The sequence below is a fragment of the Leuciscus leuciscus genome (assembly GCF_965113295.1).
Source record: "Leuciscus leuciscus genome assembly, chromosome: 1".
Taxonomy (NCBI): Eukaryota; Metazoa; Chordata; class Actinopteri; order Cypriniformes; family Leuciscidae; genus Leuciscus; species Leuciscus leuciscus.
The window spans coordinates 30960234-30979205 of record NC_138725.1 but is presented as its reverse complement, the minus strand read 5'-3'; the positions used below and the strand labels follow the sequence as shown (position 1 = coordinate 30979205).

The 18972-nt window shown below is 41.8% G+C and overlaps 1 protein-coding gene and 1 long non-coding RNA gene across 2 annotated transcripts; one reads left to right on the top strand and one right to left on the bottom strand.

The window, feature by feature from the left end:
- Positions 1–2439: 2439 nt before the first annotated feature.
- Positions 2440–4062, bottom strand: LOC309513308. The gene is made up of 3 exons (XR_014211411.1): positions 3978–4062; positions 3360–3469; positions 2440–2584 (listed from the first exon to the last, which is right to left on the bottom strand). It is a non-coding gene; the product is annotated as an uncharacterized lncRNA (long non-coding RNA).
- A 6877-nt stretch (positions 4063–10939) lies between these two features.
- On the top strand, positions 10940–14860 carry LOC309504993 (uncharacterized protein). The gene is made up of 2 exons (XM_082178337.1): positions 10940–14693; positions 14727–14860. Exons 1-2 carry the CDS (start codon positions 12123–12125, stop codon positions 14784–14786), a joined length of 2631 nt encoding a protein of 876 aa, XP_082034463.1. The 5' UTR covers positions 10940–12122; the 3' UTR covers positions 14787–14860.
- Positions 14861–18972: the final 4112 nt, after the last annotated feature.

Below are 18972 nucleotides of genomic sequence, written 5' to 3'. Positions count from 1 at the left end.
GAGAATTCATACAGGCGAGAAGCCGTTCTCATGTGATCAGTGTGAGAAGAGTTTCACCCGATCATCACACCTTGAAAGTCACATGATGATCCACACCGGAGAGAAGCCGTTCACATGTGATCAATGCGGGAAAACATTTCTTCAGGCATCAAACCTGAAGAGACACCTGACAGTTCATACGAAGGAGAAGCCACATTCATGTTCTGTGTGTGGAAAGAGATTTTCACTGCTTCTAACTTTACATAGACATGAGAAAACTCATACTGGTGTGAGAGAGTACATGTGCTTTGAGTGTGAGAAGACTTTTATTACAGTGGGCTGTTTAAAAAAACACCAGAGGATTCACACTGGAGAAAAACCTTACAAGTGTTCACACTGTGACAAGAGATTCAGTTTATCAGCAAATCTGAAAACACATGAGAGGATCCACACTGGAGAAAAACCTTACATGTGTTCACACTGTGACAAGACATTCAGTTTATCAGCAAATCTGAAAACACATGAGAGGATTCACACTGGAGAGAAGCCGCACACGTGTGATCAGTGTGGAAAGAGTTTTGCTTCTAAAGGTCACCTGAAATTACACATGATGATCCACACCGGAGAGAAGCCGCATGTATGCCATCAATGTGGAAACAGTTTCACAAACAAACGTTGTCTTAAGAGACACATGATGATCCACACCGGAGAGAAGCCGTTCACATGTGACCAGTGCGGCAAAACATTTCGTAGGGCATCACACCTGAAGACACACCTGGCAGTTCATATGAAGGAGAAGCCACATTCATGTTCTGTGTGTGGAAAGAGTTTTTCACTGCTGCTATATTTACATAAACATGAGAAAACACATACTGGTGTGAGAGAGTACATGTGCTTTGAGTGTGAGAAGACTTTTACTACAGCGCAATGTTTAAAGCTGCACCAGAGAATTCACACTGGAGAAAAACCTTACAAGTGTTCACACTGTGACAAGAGATTCAGTGTGTCATCAGATCTGAAAAGACATGAGAAGATCCACAGCAGAGAGAAGCTGCACACGTGAGATCAGTGTGGAACAAGTTTCTCTTTTAAAACTCACCTGAAGATACACATGAAGATCCATGCAGTGGAGAAACCACATCACCACAGTCTGAGATCACAGTAAGTTGCTGAGCAACAAAGTCTCTTCTGTGTAAGTTAGCCACACATCTCCCTATAGCCAAATCTCTCCTCTCCACCTATTTGAGACATTTTATATTGATTGTCAATACTATTTTAACTGTTTTATTTGACATTTACATTAGGTGTGTGGTGAGCACAGGACACTTTGTTCATTGATTGATATTTAATTTGTCAGTTTCGATCAATGCGAAAAAAAAAAACACACATTCGCCAGGGCTTGAATTTCGGCGCGGGATTGCGCATATTTTTTATCATTCCCGCAGGTCTCCCATTTATAATGCGGGAAATTCCCGCAAACATTGATTCACTTTAGCATGTAGGTTGTATTAGTAAATTAATCCACACAGACTATAAAATCAAATCAGTCATTTTAAAACTGTCTGCGAGACGCAATTTCACAAACAGCGTGAGTGATTCAGCGGTGCTGCGTCTTCTATCTCTCGTCTCTCAAAATGGGTTGCACAAGGTAATCGTTAAGCGCGCAGCAGGCGGCGATACTACACTCTCGCATTTCGGGAGTCGGGATAGACGGAATTGTCACTTGCATAATCGTGCCAGCATTGCATCACGAGTAACTAAAGTTTACCATTTGCACGTCTTTTTAAGTCTCACCAGTTTAAACATTCACGCGATTTTAAACTATTCGGTACTTGCGCGCTGTCTGAGAAGTGTTTTTTTTTCTCTGCACACATACATAGAGTAAAGCCGCCTCACAAACAGCTCGCGGGTAACGAAAGTTATTTTTCGTGGATTATATCGCTTTAACAGTCAAAAACATAAGAAAATTATGTCAATTTCGGTCTTGGTGATATCCTCCCCAGCCAACACACCCATGTGGGGCCCAAATGGGCTGATATCCGGGGCCCACCTGGGCTACCCAACTGGGAACCCAGATAATTTTGGCCGCGGTTTCCGTGGTGGCCCCACATGTGTTAGCCCAGATGGGTTGATGATGGGCTCTTGATGAGCTCCATATCGGGCCCATATGGGTAGCCTAGGTAGCTCCCATTTAGGGCCTACAGGAGTCTGCCCACATGGGTTGATGATGGGACCCAGATAGGTCATATCTAGGGCTCTTATGGGCCACAACATATATATGGGCTACCATATTTGTCTGTTTAGGTTACCTTGTTTTACAGTAAACCCCTAAATACAATCATTACATGTAATCCACTAAACTATACTAAAATGTTAAAGGTATTCAATGAACAGAAAGCAGTAGTTCACTTTTAAAGTTACTTTATTAAGCAAGTACAAGTATCACAAAACAAAAAAAACAAAAAAGTAATATATATATATATATATATATATATATATATATATATATATATATATATATGCATATCTGAAAAATTAACCATTTCACAAACAAAACAATAACCGTGCAGCTTCTCACTCCTCTGTTGTCGCTCTCCCAACGGTCCTTTGAAAAGAAAAAATAAATCAGTCAACCATTATGCCACTTTTTTAATTGCTTTACACAGTTCAATCAGATGTGTCAGGTTAGCCTTTTGGTGCCCCACATTAAGTGTATCTAGTATCCAGGTTTGCAAACCTGTCCTGGAACACCCCCTGCACTACACATATTGGAAGCACAAAATGTACATTTTGACCAACTTTTACCACTTTTGAAGTAATTTCTAGAAATTAGTGTTGTAGATCATTAAACCGTTATGCTGCCTCATAAGTCTGTCTGAAATCAGAATGGTTACTGCTCAAATACATAAAAACTAAACTAAATCGGTTTTGTGAGGCACCTTAGTGTGTAAACGCTGCCTGCTAAGTCGTTGCCTGCTAGGGCAGCGAGGCAATGAGTCAGCTGCCTAAGTTTTCAGATGCAGACTTTGTACGTTTCCCTCATCTAATATACCTGATTCATCACATTAGCTCATTTATAGAAACTGCAAGATCTGAAGTGGGTGTGCAGTACTGAGGGTTCCCAGCCAGGACAAGTTAGAAAACCAAACATTTGCCCATCATTCATCCAACTCAAATATTGCTTATCACTTGACATGCAAGTAGTAGCAACTTTACAAAGTCTGCTCGCTCTAATGTTATGTTACAGAACATATTTCTCCTGTTTTACAACATTTGCACTGGCTCTTAGTTCAATTTTAAAAACTAAACAAGTTGGCTCCTTTATATCTTCTTCATATACACTCCCTCCACTACATCCTAAGATCGGCTTCTGCACTTACACTTGTTCTTCCACGCACTCGGACAACTTCCATGGGGTCACAAGCTTTTGGTTGTGCTGCTCCTGATGCCATCACTTCCTCTTCACTTCTTGCCTGCTGTCTGTACTATCCTGTATAAATAAAAGCAAGAAAACTCAATACAAAATAAGTAATGTACAATATTTTCACTTTACAGTTCAATTAGTCGGTAGAAAACAAAGTATACAACACTATCCATTCTAAAACACATTTTATGTATTCACACAAGCAATTCTTCAGAGCCCCAACATGGAATTGTAAAAACTTTAATATTACTCCCATGTGTCAGTTACGATTACTATAATGATAAGGTCATGATTTCATCTTTAAAACAGATGAAGAAATCAACAAATTGTGGTGTTGAGCTGAGAGGGTTGTGGTCTGTTGCTCTTTGACTTATATCTTTCAATGCAGGTTTATATTGTTTCAACAATTTTTGCCTGACCCCTGGGGGCTCCGTATATTTCTGATAACATTTGTGGAGAAACATTACACTGTTTTAATTCTGAATCCTAACCATACATTGTAGGCTACTAATTAAAAGTAATTTATTAAATCAAGTAAAATAAAAAATAACACCAAAGGCCAATGAATCTGTACCAGAAGTGATAGTGCAATGCAGCAGCTAAAGAATAATCCTCAACCAAATTGCCAGTAATCAGCTGGATCCTTGGCGAATCTGAAGAGGGGGAAAGAAGAAATTATTCAATGAAAAGTCCTTAAAAAGCAGTATTTTTTTTAATATCATTCCTTTAAACAATCTTACATTGTAAAAACGTTTGCCATTATAACATTCACACAACATGAACTGAGTAATGTCAAGGGCTGGGTAAAAAATATTGATTTCTCGATTTTAATTGATTCTCATTTTTACGAAACGATATCAATTCTTAAATCCCAAGAATCGATTAGTCATCCTCATCCTGTTTTCAGTTGATGAATGAATGGAACATTGTAGCGCGCATCCCATCCAATAAATCTAGCCCTAGTAATGTCATCTTTGAGACTGTTAGTTGTTACATGATTAAAAATGTAAACATAAACTTTAAGCATGGCAATCCCATCAGAAATGTGTATCATAGCAAGGGAAGCACACAAAAAAAAAAAAAAAAAAAAAAAAAAAACAATTGGTACCAATATCAAACCATCAAATAATTTTACCTGCAGCCATTTATGACACGTCTGAGGGTCTTTCCCTTTATGGTGTCCAGTGATTAAAGAAAGGACTGATGAAGGTGACATGAATCCACTTTCAGTGCGCCACTTCAGCAGAAGAAAGATAAAAGGACAAAAAAGTTACTCAGACTTTCTATCAGTAACATTAAATGTCTTACTTTAAAGGTGAAAATCATATTCGCTCTCTGGCAGCAGGTGGCGCTCATGACTGAGAGTAAATGGTCACATTTTGTGACTTTTCTTCCTGCCGGTGCGAGAGCTGCCATTTCTGCCGCATACGAGAAACATCACACGGCAAACGAAACCACGTTAAAAAACAGTTTATCAGCTCGGAGCAATACAGCGGTTTACTCGTGGGCCGATCTCGATCACGCAACAACATTACTACACAGCGCTGGGAGATCCATTGAGAAAGCATTTTAAAGGGGATAGTTCACCCAAAAGTTTTAATTAGCCCATGATTTACTCACCCTCAAGTCATCCTAGGAGTATATGACATTCTTCTTTCAGACGAATACAATCAGTTATTTAAAAAAAAAATTCCTTGCTTGAAGACTAAAACTTTACTGTTTAATGTTATTTTTTGTATTATTTTTCTTTATTCATTTTCTTTATAATTTCATAATGTTTTTTGTGAAGCCAGACTATGTTTGTGCATGTGTGCTGAGCAGGGAGCTGGTAGAGTTATATTTTGCTTAGAGGTATGCAATGTTCACTTAGCAGAGATGTTAAAATGATGATACTTCAAATTCGTACAGTTGGATTGCTCTTTGCAAGGAGAATGAATGTTTCAACTGATGCAAATGTACCATTTGTATATTACAACTGTATACACCACTGATGTATACACTGTAAAAATAAAAGGTGCCTGGAGGAACCTTTTGGGGTTCTTCACTTTGCCACACCGGCGGAACCATCTGTAGATCCTCTAGGCACCCTTTAAAAAGGGGCGGTTCTCTGAGGAACCACAAAAGTTTCCTGAGGAACTCGTATATAAGGCACTGTGTGGAACCACTGTGAGTGCCTCCAGGAACCAAATTTCTTTTTTCTTTTTAAATATTTAATTTCATGTTGTTACTATGGTTACCTTTGACTTCTATTATAATAAACAAATTGAACCAAATACAAAATAAGAATTGTTTATTACATATTTTACATTAATTTTTATACATACACTTCCATGCACATGGGGGAAAAAAGTTAACTATAGATTAATATCAATGAATACACACAAAAAAATAGTATAATACATAAGCAACATGAATAATCAACCCTATACAATAGATAAACAAGAAAAGACATCTCAACAAAATGCATGGAAACACATAATTATGTTCCACGAAATAAATCAATGTAAAAAAATTACATTTTGATTAATTAAAAATGTCCATCTTCACTTAACTTTAAAACATTTGTGTTTCAGTCCGATGGTAAGTCTGATATCACTGTTTCCAAGTCCAAAAGCTCTATCAGATGCCAAAAACAAGCAAACAGTGCTAATATACACTCATTGTGCTGTAATATTCCTGAAAATTATTATCCTAACCTTTATCTCTATACCGAAATCTCTAATGGTTAGTTATTCAGCTATTTTGAATCATAAAATGTTGAAGTCTGGGATGCCATTAGACAGGAGACTGTAATGTACACTATAGCTTTTGAAAAGCTTAAATGTGTGACTTGAATCAACAGTGTTCATAAATGGTTGTTGAGTATTCTCATGAAACAAGACAGAGGAAGTAGAGGCTTCGTCCTGGAAACAGTATTAAGGTGCAGTAAAATGATCTGTTTTTCTGTGAATGTTCACTGGTGAATTCCAGTCATTTCAACAAGAATCCACACGATCAGCAATTTCGTTTGTGGTCAAAAATGTCACTATGGGACCAAGTTGGTGTGAGGTACTTAAAGAGTTAGAAAAGTGAAAAGGTACAGCAGATTCATTTTCCGTTTGTTTTTCCTCTTTTCTGGTGGATGGTCCAGGCACTTCAGTGATTTTCAGGTCTACAGGAGGATTTTAATTCTTGTTCAGACTTGTATTTCAGCTTACCGAGATCCCTGCAAAGTACAAAATGTACTGTTAGTAAGGTTATTAAAGTGATAGTTGTGAAATTTAAATAATTTCCTCAGCCTTGTGACGTTTCAAACCTGTTTGACTTTCTGTCTGTGGAACCCAAAAGCAGATCTCAGGCATAATGCAACCCCAGCCATTCAATTTCACTGCATGAAACACAAGCAGAAAAAAATTGTGTAAATCATTCATGAAACCATTCTTATGCACACTTGTCTAGCTCAATTCAATGCAACAATTTATGTAAAAATGGTTAAGCTCCAAAAATGTCCCAGAAAAGATACTAAAAATAATCAATGAGTTCACAACTCATGTGTTATGGGTTGTGTTGTAAGTCTTCTGAAGCCATTTAATAGTGTAGCAACAATGGCATCTGCTTTTCACATTAAGTGAATCATGTGATGGCGAACACATCGTCTTTGTCCTTAAGAAGACAGCGCTAGTTAATAATTTTCCCCACGGGGCCATTTACCAACGCCCATGTGTTTGATATCCCCCCGACTTTACAGCCTCACATTCCTCACTCATACACACACACACACACACACACACACACACACACACACACACACACACACACACACACACACACACACACACACACACACACACACACACACACACACACACACACACGCACGCACACAAACATCCCTTTGTGTTTAAATTAGGATAGAATATACTTTAATTTATGTACAATTACATTAGGCATGTGTGATTTAGTTTGGCTTTATAATAGAGGTGTGGTTTTGAAATGTATTCTTTAATCAATAGTGTTTTAGTTAGAGAATGTTCAACAATATTCTCTGGCAATTGCCTTCCCCCCACTTTGCTGTTTTATTGCCTAATGGAATGTCAACTGGGTTTTTAGGAGTGGAGCAGAATTAAAGTGGTAATCTTTACTCCTACTTAAATCCTACATTTTCTACTTAAATCCTAAATTTTCTATATGCATAACCACTAAAGAAATGTAAACATGGATGTAATTTCCCATCTCATAATTTTTCTTTTACGTGGTGTAGTTTGTGTATTCTGGTAAACTTTGGTAATAAGGTTAGACAAATCAGGTGTGTACCGTGTTTAGTTCCTCAAGCTTCATATCCATTTGTACCCTATAGGGTACAACACATTTTGGGTAAATCTTATTTCTAGACATGTAACGAACTTTAAAATGCTTGTAAATATGCATATCTTATGTAACTTGATTTTCTTAATCTTCATATGACGTGTGTGATATCGTTGAAATTATCTCAATCTAACAGAGTCGAATTTCGATAGCAGAATGAAGTAATATGCATTATTTTACACTTTTTCATATTTCGGGAGCCGAACAGCTCAAAGCTCATCTCCTCATGACTCATCCGAGTGGGCGTGGCCCCAGAGACAAAGACATTTTTCCCGCTTCAGACCTTTGGACGTTCATTGGTTGTTCGCGCGAACAGAGGCGTCAACCCATATTGTCCATAAAAGACCGACTCAGAAAATCCTCTCTCTCTCTCTCTCTCCTGCTTTTACGAACCCTCTTCTTCAGAAGACCCATGGCTTCCTTTTAGGGAGCATTCTTTCGTATTCGGACTCAGCGAAGCAAACGCAGCAAGCAACTTCAACTCAAAGAAAAGACTCTTTTGAAAATCCCGCGGCCGCGCTCACCTGAAGACGCATGAGAGAACAAAAGGCCCATGCGCGCGCGCCTGCCTCAGCACCACAACAGACCACATGCAAGTCTCGAAATCTAAATGCTGTTTAAGGTTGTATCTTCCCTTTTTCAAGGTGATCTGATTCCTTGTTGTCTGTCAAAAGGTTGCTGTCTGTGAGTCTGCCTAAAACTGTGCTTTCTCTGATCGCACAGGTTGCTTTCACTTTCGCTCGCTCACCCTCTCCATCTCTCGCATCTTCCGATCTCTCTCTGTCTCTCTGTCTCTCCGATAATCTATCTATCTCTGTCTCTCTCATTTTCGTTATTCGTTTAGTCTTGTGTTACGTGTTCTGTATATACATATATTCTGTGTGAATCGATGTAGTAATTAGTCCAATTATTAAAACCATTAGCCTATATTCTGGATTGTCTCTAAGTGTTCATGTTACAAGTCAATGAAACTCCGATCAAGTTACGCTTTACAATGCGTTACTGTTAAGTAACCTACATTTTATAAGAACAAGAAAGTAATTTTCATGGCCAGAAAATATAGCTTTCTTCGAATTATAAGAAAGATAATTTGTCGAGAAGTTAATGGCATTAATTTTACGACCAGTTTGCGGGACAAACAACTGTTTAATTAATACATTAATTTCCCTTAAAAAATTATTTTGATTAATTGATCTGAAAGAGGGACCTTTTGGGTATATTAATGATTCAATTATAACTCATTGTAATTGATTATTGATGTATACAAATGGGTCCAAATTTCAGCTTCAATAATTGATTAATATTGTAAGAATATAGATGAATCAACCCGATTCATAATTTTGATTCCCTATAATCATTTGAGCTAAGTCATATTCGTTATAGTTGGTGGAGACAAATGCGGGGAGTTTCAAACTTTGTTTTATGAACAATACTCAGTTTCAATCTGTGGACATGGTTATTACTAATTTTTGCGCTATGAAATGATGAAATCGTGAGATAAGTCGCAAAACGCGAACTCACACCTAACTGACTGAGGCAAAAAGCCGATGTCAGTCAGTAACGTTACATTTTAACAGCTGCTAAAATATGCCTAGACATTTTTTTGCACTGTCGATTACTAAAACTGCAGTTAATAATATAAACCTGTGCCTGTAAAAGACGAAACAAACTCTTTGCAGTGTACATGTTAATATTATCTAAAACCGCCTATAAGACGAAGAAATCTCTTTTTAGTGCGAGACGTAAGTCTGATTTTGGGCGAGTTTCCCCTTCTCAGCAGTAGATGAAGGCCTGAAAAATTATATCGTTATTGAATTCGTGGTTAATCCAGTAATATTCAGCAAAACGATAACTCCTGGTTTACATTGACTTAGCTAATCAATTGTAAAAACCTAACACATTTTGAACCATAGTGCTATTGGGAAGAATGTTTATGGGAGCCAACGACAGACGAAAAATTCCTGTTTCGCATTGATGCGTAAGTTAGTGCAGCGAGGAAATCCTGCCACACACGCGCTTGTGCCATTATAGCACCAAAGGTCCACCGAGACCTGTTTGTATGTTTGTATTGTGATTTTGCAGAAAATCTACGCGTAAATGCTCTCAGATTTTGAATCACTGAAAGTCGTAATTCCGCTGACTAACACCAGAGGGTGTCCTTTAAGTGTTCAGCAGCTCTCAAAGATTGCGCCTCGCCCCCTGACGTCACTCTGCGCAACAGCGCCATCGTGTGTACATTAACAGATAGATTTATTGTTCCGGCATGCTCTCTGTTCCTGCTATTTTCACTCTCCCTGCGATTAGTGAACTTATGGTCTAAACCACAATAATAATTTGCATTTACAGCTTTTGCTCGCGCAAATATTATTTCGTGTTAGACAATTTTCCTGCTTTCGACTGGTACATTTACTTTGAGTTTGGTTCAAACAAGATTTGAATTAAAACTTAAATTAAATCCCAGCCCCCTAAATTAAATCTAAGCTTTCACTTAGAGGAAACAACGGCACCTAGTGGCCCCCTCCCGCGAGGCCGGTTCACTCAGCTCGCGTTTCTCTCTTTTCAAATCCTGTCGTGAATTGTTTTATTTCTACTTTTCTCTTTTGATTATTTTTATAGTTATTAATGATACTTCACTGTTATCGTTAATTTATTATAGGATATGATTCTGAGCTCCCTTTTTAGACTTTCTTTACATGCTCATTTAAATTTTATTTAAACTAGTTTTGAATTTCAAATTTAAATTGAGTTTCTATTTCAGCCACTGATATTCACTTGGAGGAAACAGCACCATCGTGTGTGTGGCCTTGTGGATACTAAGTCGGCATCACTATTTTCCTCCCTTCACTCTTTTATATTGTCTTTCTCTCCTGATTATTTTTATAAATAGGACTGATACATTAGTGTATCTGGATTATTATAGGATATCATTTCGATTTTTTTTTTTTTTTTCAGTTTTGAATTTTTAATTTGAATTAAGTTTTCGGTTTGCCAGGTTGAGCACAGAGAGGGAGCACGCCCCCTTGTGGTGAAAACCCACTACTGCGGCCTGCCTCTTCTCCTGGGTTCATCCTGCCATTTCATTTTGAATTTGATTTTCAATGTTTATTTTTATTCTTTTTCCTCTCTCTTTCGGGTTAGGTCATTTTGATAATTAACATTATCATAACTTCCTATTGTTTTATCATTATTTAGTAAAACCTTTGACTCTCCTTTCTACATACATAACTACTCAATTGGTTTTAAACAAGCAAGCCTTAATTCACTTTAAGTTTCCCTTGTTCATCCTTCTGTGTATTTATTGTAGTACTCCCTTTGTGATCTGACAGCCATCTCTGCTTGGTCTCCGGCAAGCGAGCTCACCTGTCCGACGCTACCTGACGCTGGCCGTGCGTGAGTCTCGGACACCTCCGAATCTCGTACCACCGAATGTGGCACGCCACACCAACATCAGCAATTTGGCCCGCCAAAAGGTTAAGTCAACGCCAGCGGCACACAAGGCAATTTTGAGACAATCACTCGAACTGGGGTCTGCTGAAAGGACCACTCCGAGAGGAGAGTTCCGAGGAAAACTCAATTTTTCCGTACCGTCTGATGATTGACACCTTGGCGTTGCCACTGTGTTTAAAGTCGTGAGTGGTTTGAGTGGGCACACCGTGGTACCGAGAGACGAGGCTGCCCGAGGGCACTGCGGTCAAGTGTTGGAGAACCGTCGGAGAGGTTGACCGAGCCACTGGTTTCCACCTGAGTGGCCTCAATTCACATCAGGTAAACTAAATGTGATAAAACCCATTCACTTAGTATAAGCCCCAGAATATTAGATATTCCCCCGGATATATTTTAAGTGTTTTGACCCACCTTTCCTCTCCAAGCCACACCCTCTTCCTAGGCTTCCTGCCCCGATAGCCCCACTCACCTGTTGGCCCTATCTTAAACCCTAGCAGTGGTAATAGCTTAGGTCTCGTTATCCTCTCTAACACGTACCGTGTTACTATTCTGTTTCATTTAATTCCAGACCTAGTCATCACTAGTGTTTTGTTTCACTTTGATCTTTTCTATCCTTTGTTTTGTTGTGATTTGTTTCTTTCAGTTCACCTAAAGACAGTAACCTGTGAGAGCCACCAAGGAAAACTGAATAAGTAGAGCGACAACCAGAGCCGGCGTCACAACACGTGACCCGCCAGGCTACTGCCTGCCAAAATCTCCATTTCAGGTCCTTTGTCGACCCGAGTTAATTGGCACAGTCTAACTGTCTGCATCAGTTAGCCCAAATTCTAATAGACGGCATAGCCGTATTAGCATAGCTCGTTAGCCTTAGAACGAACTTGCATTGGTCTCTGTGTGTGTGCTGTGTTTCTCTCGCCTACAGTAAGCCAGTATGCCCCGCTCATCCAGCCCTGTAGTTCGCTGGAACAACCTCTCGACATGGCTGAGAGCAATGACAACCCCCTTCCTGCCCGAGGGTACCGAGGACCTGCAGCACCGGAGCCAAGAGCAACTGGACGCCGAGCTAGACAAGCTGATAACCCAGGATCCGACACAGAGCTACAACTACAAAGACTGGGCCAGGATCGTCGGAAGCGTCGCCCACAATCTCGTCGCCCAAGCACAGCTCAGCGAAAGGAGCAACATCGACCTGGAGCAGGAAGCCGCAGCGCTAAAGCTTCAAGCGGACGAGGCCCGGAAGGACCAGGCCAGAACCCAGAGCCGTCTAGATCAGCTCCTCCTCGAGACCCAGTACCAGCGCGAGAAAGAGGACGCCACAGATCCAGAGCTACAGAAAGAAGTAGAAAGACTTCAATATACCCTGCAAGATCTTCGCCTTGACACAGACCAAAGAGAACAGTCGGCGAAAGAAACCAGAAGAGAACTCGACGAAAAACTCCAACAAGGTGAAGCTCTCCTTGCAAGAGCAGAGACTGAAATAAAAGACAGAGACGCTAAAGCCAGGGCCTGCGAGAAACACTTTCAAGCGGCCCGAGCTGAGATCCATGAGCTTACTCTGCAGAAACACGATCTCAAAGACGAACTTGACATTGTTCACAGAGAGCTGAAACATTCTTACAGACTGCAGAGTAGCTGGAACGGAGAAACACACATCACAGAGTTTCTCCCGGCCCGCCACTCCAATTCTTTCAGCCAAGAACCCAGAGCTGAAAAGGTAGATGTAAGCCCACGGCTCAAGACATCACCAGCCAGCTTTCCAGAACACCTGTCAGCAGCAAAAGGGGGAGGACCCCTTCAGACAACCCATGCCACTAACCACGGCACGACCCCCCGAGAACTTGACAAGCTAGCTCGAAACATTCCTATGTTCGATCCAGATTCTGCAGAAGGTCGTGACATTCATGCTTATTTAAAAGACATCGACTTTCACTTGCAAACTGTCGCCAACATGACAGCTTGGGACAATTTGTATCTGTTAAGAATAACGGCTAGCAGTGATGTTCGTAGCTTCCTAGACCGTCAACCTCAGACTGTCAAAACGGACGTCCAACAATTACGGCAAGCTTTGATCCGTGAATTCTCTGATCCAGACTCCGATCAAGGTTTCTTCGCTGCTGTAGACCTCAAGCAAGGTCGGCGTGAACACCCCCAGACCTACTACAACCGACTCCGACAAGTCTTCTTCGGAGCACGGAATGAGCCCGGGATGGAACAGGACATCAACTTTAAGACTCTGTTCTTCAGAAACCTACATCCCACTTTAAGTTACCATTTGGGCGTGGCCGCGTGCCCACGTAGCATGTCTACACAACAGCTGCGAGAACTAGCCCATAAAGCCTACAACAAGCAAAAGACTATTTCTGAAAAGGCTGTGAAAAACCCCACGAGCTATTCTGTCTCTGAGCACTGCCCAGAGCTGACTTTAGAGGGCGCCCCACAACACCACAGTCACAGACTTTTTGACGGACAGTCAAAACCGTTCCACGCCAGCAGAGGGCAACACAATCGTGGTGGTGCTCGACCAAAGCACCAGAGCAACCGCTCTAAAAGATTCTGGGACCAGCATCACCCGCCGGCCAAAACACCAAGCCCCGACAGAGACTGGAACCACTCTCGACACGACACTGGTAAGCTCAATCCTGAGCCCACATCAGAAAAACACAGCGCAGCCACGTCTGAAACAGCAGAGATCCTGAGGGTGCTGAAAGAGCTTCTTTACAGAAAAACTCACAAGCAAGACAAGAAAGACCCAGACATCTTATGTCTAAGCATAAGAACTGAAATCAACACCCTGTCTGACCGCCATCTGACTGAGCCAAGCACCCCGAACACTGCTCGTCATCTACAGACCACAGAGCCAGCTGTCACATCACAAAGTGACAGCATCACCCAAGCTCCACAGCTGACAGCTACACAGCCTGAACGAGACAGCACAGTTCCTCACATCAGGTACCACAATCCCAAGGTACCAGGAAATGCTGTTTTGGCTACCTGCCTCCGCGGCGAGCTACACGAGACCGGTCCTAACCACCCATCATTCATCACACCTGCCATGCCAACATTCCTGGGCAACCTGATCGAAAAGGGGGTGGGCCGGAAACTCCATCTGAACATCACGTTGGAAAAGGCAGTGAGCATGGAAGCCCTGATCGACACAGGATCAGACATTACGGTGATTTCATCTGAACTTTTCAAAAGACTCCAAATTGAAGCTAAGAGACAAGATCGAACTATCACACCTCAAACTTGTGAACTGAACGTGCAGTCATACAGTCAAAATGACATCCGACTCGAACAGGTAGCTCACATACACCTGAAAATTGGTCCTTTAAGTCTACTCCATCCCGTGTTCATCTCAAAAATGGACACTTTTCCGTTCCTCATCGGCAGAGACCTTCTAGATCGCTTTGAATCGTTACTGGACTTGAAACAGCTCAAAGTCTGGGCTCAAGTACGAGAACTTTACCCCGTCCAGCCACAGCCAGACGGTCAGGTCACAAAGGTCACGGGAACTTCCTCAAAGCCAGACTTTCAGGTCACAGAGCTCATGGGAACTCCCACAGCCAGCCAGGAAGACAGACTCAGCACCAACTGAAGGTTCGAATCCGCTAACCTGCACCTTACAGCCCACCAAAGACTTTGACACCTACTGCCTCAAGGTCATGACTGACCTGCAGCAACATGACCTCACTCATGCCATCGCCAAGCCTGGCGCACTAAACAACAAGCTGTGGTCACTTTCAACCCACCCACCCACCCACCCTCAAGGTTGAAAAGATTACACACAGCATAAGACTTTTACTAGATAAACTGCCTACCTCAGAGCCGCTTACGCTGGCTCCGCTGTTTGAAAAAACCAACATAGCAGACATGCGGGCTTCTGAAATCTACATAAAGACTTTAAATTACCACCTCTCAAACCCCTCCAACCACCCTTGCATGCCATCTGACCTCACTGACAACCAGTGCCTCAGACCAATGCATGACACCACGCACATGCTGCGTGAACAGCAAAACATTATGGGTTGTGAACCGATTCACATCACAATGCCAAGGCTTGTAATGCCACGGCGCACAAAGGGGGGTAAACTGCTAATGTTCGTCTATAACGCATCATGTGCTACACACCGCAGCACCAGAGACACTGACGAGACACTGAAGCAAGCGACAAGCCGGCAGCAAGATGTGGCAAAACATGGGCCAAGGCAAACTAAACCTAGTCGCCGCCCACAAAGTAAAAAGACTGCCCTGTCCAATCAAAGACAACCCTCACTGGCTTCTTCCTCCCCTCTCTCTCTCTCTCTCTCTCTCTCTCCCTGTTGTCTGTACCAGGTTGCTGCTGTGGTTCGCCATGCTGTACTGTCAGCCAACCAGAGGACAGCTGCCACCGAGAGAACAACCGAGACTCCAGATCACCGACGGCAGGACCTACACCCAGCAAGTGCAGGTTCGACTCATCCAGCCCCGCCCGGCCTACAGAGCACACTACCACAGCTCCGTAGCCCAATACATCTGGACAAGTGCCCAATGGACAGAGGACTCCCTCTCTCATGCCGAGGCCAAGGTCGAACACATGCTCAACCAACTTGAGAAAGTGACTGTCGCACCATCGGGACTCCTAAGCACCAACCACCACTCCAGACGGCTCCTGGGAGTGTTGCTCCGAGTCGTAGCTGCCGCCAGAACTCTGTTTAGCATTGGTATGTCCAGTGTAAATGCAGCGAACCAGACCGCAAACTCCATGAAGCCGCTGTTTACTGTCTTACAGAGTGACTTTGCCCAGACTCAGCTGGTTACAGCGCTAACGACAGACATGCTGTGGGAGGTTAGCTCCTCCAATGACAGCCTAGCCACAGGTGTAATCCCACCGTACCTGATACTAAGCCTGATGCTAACTATGCTGGCTTCCGCCATCAACATGCCAGCTGACCTTCTACAAAAACACCTGGCCTACTCTCTGGGTAGCGCCACACCACTCTACATCAATCCCGAGCAGAGAGAAATGGGCCTTCTCCTGAATCTGCCTATCATTGAGCCAAGCCGAGTCTGCAGACTTAAAGACATTGTCAAGGTCGGGTTTTTGAAAAACAACACCCACAGCAAGACACACATTCCAGATGTGGTAGCCTACCGCGACAGCAACCCACAGCTGTACCTGGCTCCAAATCTGCACATGTGTACTGTGACCAAAGACATTCTCTGCCCTCGGAAACTCTTCCTCAGAGACAATATTGAAGAAACCTGCGGGTTGCCAACCCTGGCCAGCAACACACGCTGCCCCGCTGAAACCAAGCCCCGCACCCAAGTCACAGAGACGCAAACAGAGATTGCAGTTGAAAGGTGGCGTGCTAACACACCCGTGCACACAGCCACTGTCACTCACGACCAGCATAATACCACCAGCCGTGTCAACATGCTCAACCAGAATATGGGACTTCAAGTACCAAGGTGTCATCCTACACCTTGATGGCCTTGCATTGTACCAGCTTCCCAGCAAAGAGTACCAGACAGCACTGAAACTCCCATCCTCCAAGAACTTCAACTTCACCTTAAATCCAGGACTGGAACTCTGGATTGAGAAAAGGGGGGTCCCCAACTCACTGACCCTGCTCCTGTCAACACAGCCCTCCGAGCACTGTCTCGACGACCTGTTCTGAACACTTCATCTGCGGTCCAAGCCAGAACCGCCGCCGACATTGCGCTGTACATCCCTGCAGGTAATCATCCACACCCTAACACTAGGTTGGCCTCCATCCTGCACAGAAGACTCAACCAGATGCGATACAGACCAGCTCACGAAAGCTGTGTCAGAAGGTCTCAGACGGAATCCCCGGAAAGGGGGTGCCAAGTCAGAGACCACGCCGAACCTCATCGAGCTGAATCCTCAGCTCCAAGATCCACCTGCCATCAATTGTGCCTATTTTTGTTCGATGAAGTCCATCCCGGATTTCATCTAACAAAAAGGGGGAATGTAGCAACAATGGCATCTGCTTTTCACATTAAGTGAATCATGTGATGGCGAACACATCATCTTTGTCCTTAAGAAGACAGCGCTGGTTAATAATTTTCCCCACGGGGCCATTTACCAACGCCCATGTGTTTGATATCCCCCCGACTTTACAGCCTCGTGACATTCCTCACACACACACACACACACACACGCACACAAACATCCCTTTGTGTTTAAATTAGGATAGAATATACTTTAATTTATGTACAATTACATTAGGCATGTGTGATTTAGTTTGGCTTTATAATAGAGGTGTGGTTTTGAAATGTATTCTTTAATCAATAGTGTTTTAGTTAGAGAATGTTCAACAATATTCTCTGGCAATTGCCTTCCCCCCACTTTGCTGTTTTATTGCCTAATGGAATGTCAACTGGGTTTTTAGGAGTGGAGCAGAATTAAAGTGGTAATCTTTACTCCTACTTAAATCCTACATTTTCTACTTAAATCCAAAATTTTCTATATGCATAACCACTAAAGAAATGTAAACATGGATGTAATTTCCCATCTCATAATTTTTCTTTTACGTGGTGTAGTTTGTGTATTCTGGTAAACTTTGGTAATAAGGTTAGACAAATCAGGTGTGTACCGTGTTTAGTTCCTCAAGCTTCATATCCATTTGTACCCTATAGGGTACAACACATTTTGGGTAAATCTTATTTCTAGACATGTAACGAACTTTAAAATGCTTGTAAATATGCATATCTTATGTAACTTGATTTTCTTAATCTTCATATGACGTGTGTGATATCGTTGAAATTATCTCAATCTAACAGAGTCGAATTTCGATAGCAGAATGAAGTAATATGCATTATTTTACACTTTTTCAAGTTCAAAATTTATTTTACATTTCGGCTACATATATGACCCACTTTAAATAAAAAAACAATGTTCAAATGGGTGGAATGCCCCTTTAAGTAGCCTGTAATAATAATAATAATAATAGGATAATAATAATCTTATTCTGGCCTCACTGAACCATTGGGTTCCTCCAGATGCTGGCTTTAACATAAGAGATCTTCCAGGTGCCACTTAAATGTTAAAAGATCTTCCAATAACCCTTTTATTATTAAACATTTTATGGTCCAGGCAATATGTGCATTTGTACTAAACAACAGATTTTGCAGTAAACAACATTACAGATCATCTTCGTTGTATTAAAATTTAAAATGACAAAACTCAACCCAGTCTCTTTTTGTTAAATTTCAGTTTTATCAATATTAGCCATTATAAAAGTATAAGTAAAAGGTATAAGAAGCTATACAAATAAAGCAAACAATTCAGTCAAACATACAAAGTCAGCACTCTAGTCTAACCATACATCGGTAAAGTTAGCTTATAAAGTTATGAAACTTCCCCTCAGCCAAAACGATTGCACAGGGAAAAAAATATATAGATTCAAGAGACCAAAAATCGCCCATTAGATATACACAAGACGAATTATATCTCATGTTTAACCACTACAGAGACGCCAGAGTCTGCGGCATTGGTGGCAAACCTAGCCGAGGAAAGGCTGCTCCAGGCGGGGTACATGAACGCCGAGCGCCCGGTCATCGCTGGATCAACTGGATAAAATTTTCATAAATCTTTAAATAAACCACAGATTTGAGCTTTAAACAACTACATTCTCGCCTGAAAAACTCTTAAAACTACATTTCATGATACAGAAACAGTAGAATTATATGTCAACTGTATTAAAAAATGGCGTATTCAATTATTGTATTGAAAAATACAATAAAAGTCCATGGGACCAACCTGTAAAAACATGAATTTA